Source organism: Octopus bimaculoides, chromosome 6 (genome assembly GCF_001194135.2).
Source record: "Octopus bimaculoides isolate UCB-OBI-ISO-001 chromosome 6, ASM119413v2, whole genome shotgun sequence".
NCBI lineage: Eukaryota > Metazoa > Mollusca > Cephalopoda > Octopoda > Octopodidae > Octopus > Octopus bimaculoides.
In genome coordinates, this window is record NC_068986.1 from 3291792 (window position 1) to 3298489 (window position 6698).

Here is a 6698-nt window from a genome sequence, read left to right on the forward strand (position 1 = left end):
TGTTAAGGTGACCCCGGAGAAGAGATGTCGTAACACTAAGTAGGTAGAATAAGAACAAGGGGCGGTGAGCTGGCAGAATCGTTAGCACGCCAGTCGAAATGCTTAGCGGTATTTCGTCTGCCGTTACGTTCTGAGTTCAAATTCCGTCGAGGTCGACTTTGCCTTTCATCCTTTCGGGGTCGATAAATTAAGTACCAGTTACGCACTGGAGTCGATGTAATCGACTTAATCCCTTTGTCCGTCCTTGTTTGTCCCCTCTATGTTTAGCCCCTTGTGGGCAATAAAGAAATAAGAATAAGAACAAGGAGCAATGAGAAAGAGTGAGTATGACGAGCTGTTAACCATAGAAAATAACGTTTCTTTTCTTTGTTGATAATTTGGATCTTATTGGATATAAAAATTTATATATAATTCATCATTATTAGAATGTATATTTTGGACTTACCTTGCTACCTCAGCTCCTCACGGAACCGTAGATACAAGGTATGCCCTCTCCAGGTCTGACTACAATCGATTTCTTTCAAAAAAGAAAGCGGGCAGGCAGAAAGAGATAGAAAACAAAGTCGATCTCAGTACAGAAGTAGTGTTTTATTTATCGACACCGAAAGGATGTAAGGAAAAGTTGACCTCGACAGCATTTGAAAGCAGAAAAAAAAGTGGGAATGAATATTACAAGGATATCCATCAAACGCTCTAGTTGCTTATACTTCGGATTTCACTTCTTTAAAATCTCCTTTCGGGGGTTGGGTGAGAGAAGAAGAATATTTCATAATGCATTTTAAATGCTTAAGATGAGTAAAATATTTACCTTCTGCATCGTAAAAAGGCGAAAAGAAGGCCTGCGGTAGTAAGCACTGCAACACCAGTAGCAATAGTCCATTGCGATATTGTGTTCTGTGATATCATTGTAGATGTGTTGAATACGGTTTCGTTCCCTAAAAATAAAATGGATAATAGAAAATGCAGTGTGTAGACGTTTGTAATCACTCAGAACCATATAATTCTATATTTCGTTTTATGTGAGGAATAAAGTTTACTCTATGATAATATCGATAAGAGAAAGGTAGGAAAGAAAACAAAATGTTGTGTCCTACATAATTTCACGATATAATTTCATTATATGAAGTAAACTTTAGAATGAAAAATATCATTTTTGTTATCAGTACTTACAACCAATGATCACCCATTCACTCAACTTTCAGGAAATTATAGCAAAATTACCCTTGATTCACACTTTCCTATTTTAAACAAAGAACATAAATAATGTATCCATATATGGACTGGCTCCTGTGTAGGTGGCACGTAAAATACACCATTTCGAGCGTGGCCGTTGCCAGTACCGCCTGACTTGCCTTCGTGCTGGTGGCACGTACAAAGCACCCACTACACTCTCGGAGTGGTTGGCGTTAGGAAGGGCATCCAGCTGTAGAAACTCTGCCAAATCAGATTGGAGCCTGGTGTAGCCATCTAGTCCACCAGTCCTCAGTCAAATCGTCCAACCCATGCTAGAATGGAAAGCGGACGTTAAACGACGACGATGATGATTATGATATTTACTAAAAAAAAAAGTGATTTTGGGTTTCACTTTGGACAAAGCAAAAGCAACCAACAATTACAGTCAGGCCAATAGAAAATTGGTAATAGGTCCAAGTCAGATGTGAAATGTAGTCCCCCACCCCCACCACTATTCATCAACAGGCAAAATATGAAACGTAAGCCCCATTTCAAACTGTTGATTTAGGTGTTTTAGTAATCAATGCTAAATGCATATGGTTTATAGATGGATTATAGATATATTATCCATATGATGTATATGATATACCTACACATAACAGTTCAGAAGAAAAGAACTAGAACGAGTTAAAAAAAAAAAAAAGATAACTCTTTGCCTCTAACCAGGGGGAAGTAGGTTCTTCAAAATCATAGGCTTACTCTAGCTAGTCCTCCCGATCCATTTCTTCTATAGGTTGCTCACTGGAATAATGCTTCAAAATGCAACTCAAGCTCCTTTAGGAATTTTGTTGATTTCTCTTGATAATATTTTTCCTAGATTAAATTCTATTTTAATCATTATTTTTTAAAAAAGGAAATACAAAATGAACATTATAATAACGATATCTTAGGCATTTACTAAATAATGATTTTTTAAAAAAATTCTTTCGCCAAAAGAAAAATATTATTCCAAGTTTACTTACTTTTTAAATTTGACATTTCTTCAGACAATGTTTATCCATTGAGTAACAGCGGCGACTAACTGAAGAATTCGTAAGAGAGGATAATCTTTCTACATTTCTAAATGTCAGTCAGCCCGCTCTAATTTACCGAATTTAGGTCATATGGGAAGATGTACAAGATATTCTTTAAATGTTTCTAAATCGCAAGAGGAGAAGAGAGAATGCACGCTTTACCTCCCTCCCCTCTCTCTGTCTTTCTCTCACATATATATACATACACATATATACACACACGTGTGTGTGTGTGTATGCGTGGGTTATGAAGGAAAAAGGGGTTGAATAAATCCAGGCGAATACCTTAGTAAGCACTCCTTGTAAGCAGAACCCGGCTAACAAGATATCTATTCAAGATTATAGTAATTTGTATAAGATGCTTATTCCGTGTGACAGGTGCAAACTGTATCCGAGGTTCATCACCAGTAAGTATTGTCAAAGTAAATTCGTATTTAAATGTATAAGGTTATTGAGTATGAATCACTTCCAATAGAGAATGGAATGTACAGTGAGATCATTGCCTATTTGTAATATTAGATAAATTCAATTTTGTGAACGTTGAATAAAATCACATTAAATAAAATGTGTTTCTAAAAAAGAAACAGTTAAGTCACTAACTATTACAAATGATGCCAATAAATGAAATATATTCCAGAGAAAGGATGCATCGCATTACTTTAGCTGTGAGAAATAGAGACCTCGATTTGAAATTAGAGTGAGTTTCTATATGGATAGGAACGGAACACCGGAAAGCTAATAAGCGGGTGAAATAAGAATAGGGAAGGGGAAAACATTAGAATGAAATCCATGTATTGAATTCATTAATCCGAATTCGGATTAGTTGGAAGATTATTTCTAACATTATTCTAGGTTGGTTCAAGGGAAGAAGTAGTGTTAAAGATAACGTAACTAAGAAAAAGAACTTACCTATTTGCCTCAGAGCAAGCTAATCATTGAATGTATTTGTTTTGAAAAGCTAAGAATATTCTATTGTATAAATTTGAGAATCTAATCGGAAGTTCATTATATTTATTATTCATTAAGTTGGGGTGCCATTCAAGAGGTTCAAATGTTTCTTCTAGACACAAATTGCACTGAGAATTCCCGCAACTATAAGGAGGCGCATTTCTTATAATAGACCACGTGACAGAGTATTTAACATTATTCTCATTGAGTCTCCAAATAAATTTGCTTAATGACGTAACATTTTCTTTTTTATATTTAAAGGAAAAAGTGTGGCAATATAATCTGGATTTCAATTTAGTATCATAAGGGCCTATGTAATAATATACTTCTTCAGGTGTTGTTACAGAACATTTATAAGCTGTATTTTTCCTTAGACATTGGTTATCCAAAGGGCAACTTTTACGGTTCCTACAATCACTTAAATTCATTCATCCTATAGCTTACGAGTTTTTATTTATTGTATTAGCATCACCACTTTTCTTTCTATGAGATATTAGGAGATTAACATCCCCCATATTCCGACTAGATACTTGCAACATATCAAGACCTACTTCCGCCTAACCAGATACTTTTGTTTCATGAAAGATAAACCCAGACTTATTTTTATAGTTTCTTCCTTTACTTCGGGGGTTTTCAGTTTTCTGATGCTGTGAGCTGCTGTAATAACAGTGTTGTTAGATGTGGTTGAGTATGCAAATTTTGCAGTATGCCTATTGAAAATCCTGCTATATCCACTTGGAGGAGAAAAATATTTGTCTAAGGCCATAAAGATTTAGCCTGGGATGTTTGTGGCTACATGAGATTTAAATGGAGTATTATACTAGATAATCCATCTATTACGTGCCTTAATTATGTTAGTTTTCTTGTCATAATTAGCATTAGTATAGTTATTAGTCTGTATATTGCAGTTCATAATGTTGTAAAGAGAGATGCGTCTGTTTCCCGGACTAGAAACACTCTTTCTATTCTTATTTTTATTATCCTTGTTATCACTACCAAAGCCCACGGCTTGTCCTTGCTGCAAAATAGCTGGGTCAATTCCAGTTCTTTCATTCGAAATCACACAGCAAGGTTCGCTGTGCCTCTCTTTAGTTGGGATATAATCATTATTACCTGATGTACTGATTATGATGTTCTTATTTCTCTCGTCGAATCTAATTCTATTAACAATAAAGTTGTTATTTTATACCATTTGTGTGTATATATTCCATCCTTAAGCGTCTTTTTAATAACTACTTCTGGAATATAGCGGATTTTCCAGCGTATCCGGTCCTAGACTACGCAGTATTACAGTATTCTTCAATCTGTCGGAAAATTTCTTAGTCGGGAGTCTACAAAGCTAAGTCAAATACTCCTCGAATTAATCACTGTTTTAAGATGGTCTGATTTTCGATAGACATATTTGAGATTGATTGGGCTTTTGGTACAGATTGTAAAGTCCAATACCAATACAACATCCAGAAAATTCAGGATGTTATAGTCTTTCTCCATCGACATTGTGAGACAGAAGTTTTTGAAAAATGTTGTCAAGTTTTTCCAGTGCTTCCAAAGCTCTCCTATTACGTTTATACAGTGTAAACAAAGTGTCATCTCTATAATGGCAACCCCCTATCCCCGGATTTCTTTATTCATGCGGTGTAATATATAAATGTTTAGTAGACCCGTAACTTATACTGAGTCACTAGAATCCATAATTATAGCAAAATTAGTAGGACTGTTTTGTCAAGTCCAGTATCTTCCTTTGAATTCTACAATTGTTTTCCTAGCTGCTAGTCTTATATCCCTATCTTGCCAAGATAACTGTGAGTTCTTCACGAAGATAAGTGCGTTGTTTATGAGGGTAAGGTTAGTACATGAGTGGGAATTTGAAATATATATTTGGATAAATCAATAAACTTCTTGTTATAAGTTCTTTTAAACCAATAACATTCTTCATCTTCCTACGTCGGATTTAGACAAATAAATTAACTTAATGTAAGGACTAATTACAAAACTGGGCTTATATTTTATGATGATGTTTTTCCGTTTCCGTCTACCAGATACCCTCAGAAGGCTTTGATTGACCCAGGGCTATTGTGAAAGATGTATACTCAAAGTACTGGAACTATATGGACGGGAAGCAAACTCCTTGCGCTTATACATATTTATATTGACATATATATATACATATTAAGATATATATATTATGTACAGGTATATGTATGTAAGAATGCATGTCTGTGTACATGCATATATATATATATATATATATATAAGAAATAATTGAGATTCAGTTGAATTAGGTACTTAAGTTGCTTGGGATTGGGCAAATGTGTCTGTTGATTGCAGGATATAATCCTTCTATTGATCTTTTTCTTCAACTCGCATTGTTTGAATACATTGTGACACATTTTATGCCTTGCAGATCAATCTAGGCAATGACTTTCCCAATATGTCAGGTTAAGCTGTAGAGATTTTAGAAATTGCTTCCCTAGGATCAATACAATCAAATCAAATCCTTAAAACCTGAAAAAGATTGTTAAGAAACTTGATAGATTTAGGCACAAAAGCAAAATCATAACATTTGATACATTTGATGGCTTTTATTTTTTTCACTTTGGTTTTTAAACTATTTATTTCTGACAACAGATTCATTAATGTTCATCTTGTTTCTTGTAAGATACAGCTTCTATTTATGATGTGAAATTACTCTTTTGAGGCTGAAGTCCAAAAGTAGGAAATTTCACAGTTGGATCAAACCAGTCAGGCCAATACATAGATTTCATTCTTTCAAAGTAGGCAGTTATATTTGGGAATACATCATCTTGAAAGACGAAAAAAGAGAAAAATGAATATTAAAATTTGAAATTATATTTTATTAATGAATCAACATCGTTATCAAAAAGCAATTACTAAAAACAATATAACAAGTGTGTGTGTGCACATGTGTGTTGTATGATTTATATACATATACACACACATATATATATATACATTATATATACATACATTATATATAGCAACAGATGGATAATGGTTCATTCACTACAGCTGTTTCTAATGAGTTTTTTTTTATTGATGAATAGAAATGTAACATCATGCGAAATAAACATTTTCATCAGGTGAATATACATGTATTAAACATTTAAAAAAAACATTCCAAAAATCACCACTTTGTGTCACATCATGATTCCCTAACCAGAAATAGTCAAAAGAATGAATTCCCTTGCTCAAGCTAGTATTTAATATAGGAAAAACATTATGGTGACAGGAAGAAAGGAGAGAATTTATTGCAGCAGGAAGATTAGAGGAAATGGTATAATAATAATATTCAGATCAACTTCTATAAGACAAGGTCATTTCATTTTATCTATAAACTTCTAGAGATTGGACAATAGAGTTCTAGACAAAAGGCCAATCAAAGCCTTGTGGGACAGAAACTGAAAGAAGCCCAATATGCATGTGTTTGCGTATATATATATATATATATATATATATATATATATATACACACACACACACACA

At 33.9% G+C, this 6698-nt stretch overlaps 2 protein-coding genes across 7 annotated transcripts in view; both read right to left on the bottom strand.

Annotated features, from left to right (window-relative positions):
• LOC106881948 (failed axon connections homolog) overlaps nucleotides 1-2458 on the bottom strand; it is a 13697-nt gene extending 11239 nt beyond the window's left edge. The window contains exons 1-2 of one of the 2 annotated variants that reach the window (XR_008264338.1): nucleotides 2196-2458; nucleotides 809-935 (exon numbers count right to left, since the gene is read on the bottom strand). Coding sequence is in view for 1 of the 2 variants with exons in the window: in XM_014932482.2 (XP_014787968.1) it covers nucleotides 809-935; nucleotides 2196-2211 (143 nt within the window). In the remaining variant the exon portion in view is untranslated. The remainder of the gene's footprint in view (nucleotides 1-808; nucleotides 936-2195) is intronic. The other variant, XM_014932482.2, reaches the window with a different exon arrangement.
• A 3298-nt stretch (nucleotides 2459-5756) lies between these two features.
• The window catches only part of LOC106881964 (failed axon connections homolog), a 17197-nt gene continuing 16255 nt past the window's right edge, over nucleotides 5757-6698 (bottom strand). For all 5 annotated transcript variants that reach the window (XM_014932505.2, XM_014932512.2, XM_014932519.2 and 2 more), the window contains one exon: nucleotides 5757-5997. In XM_014932505.2, the coding sequence (XP_014787991.1) occupies nucleotides 5867-5997 (131 nt within the window). In that variant the 3' untranslated portion in view covers nucleotides 5757-5866. The remainder of the gene's footprint in view (nucleotides 5998-6698) is intronic.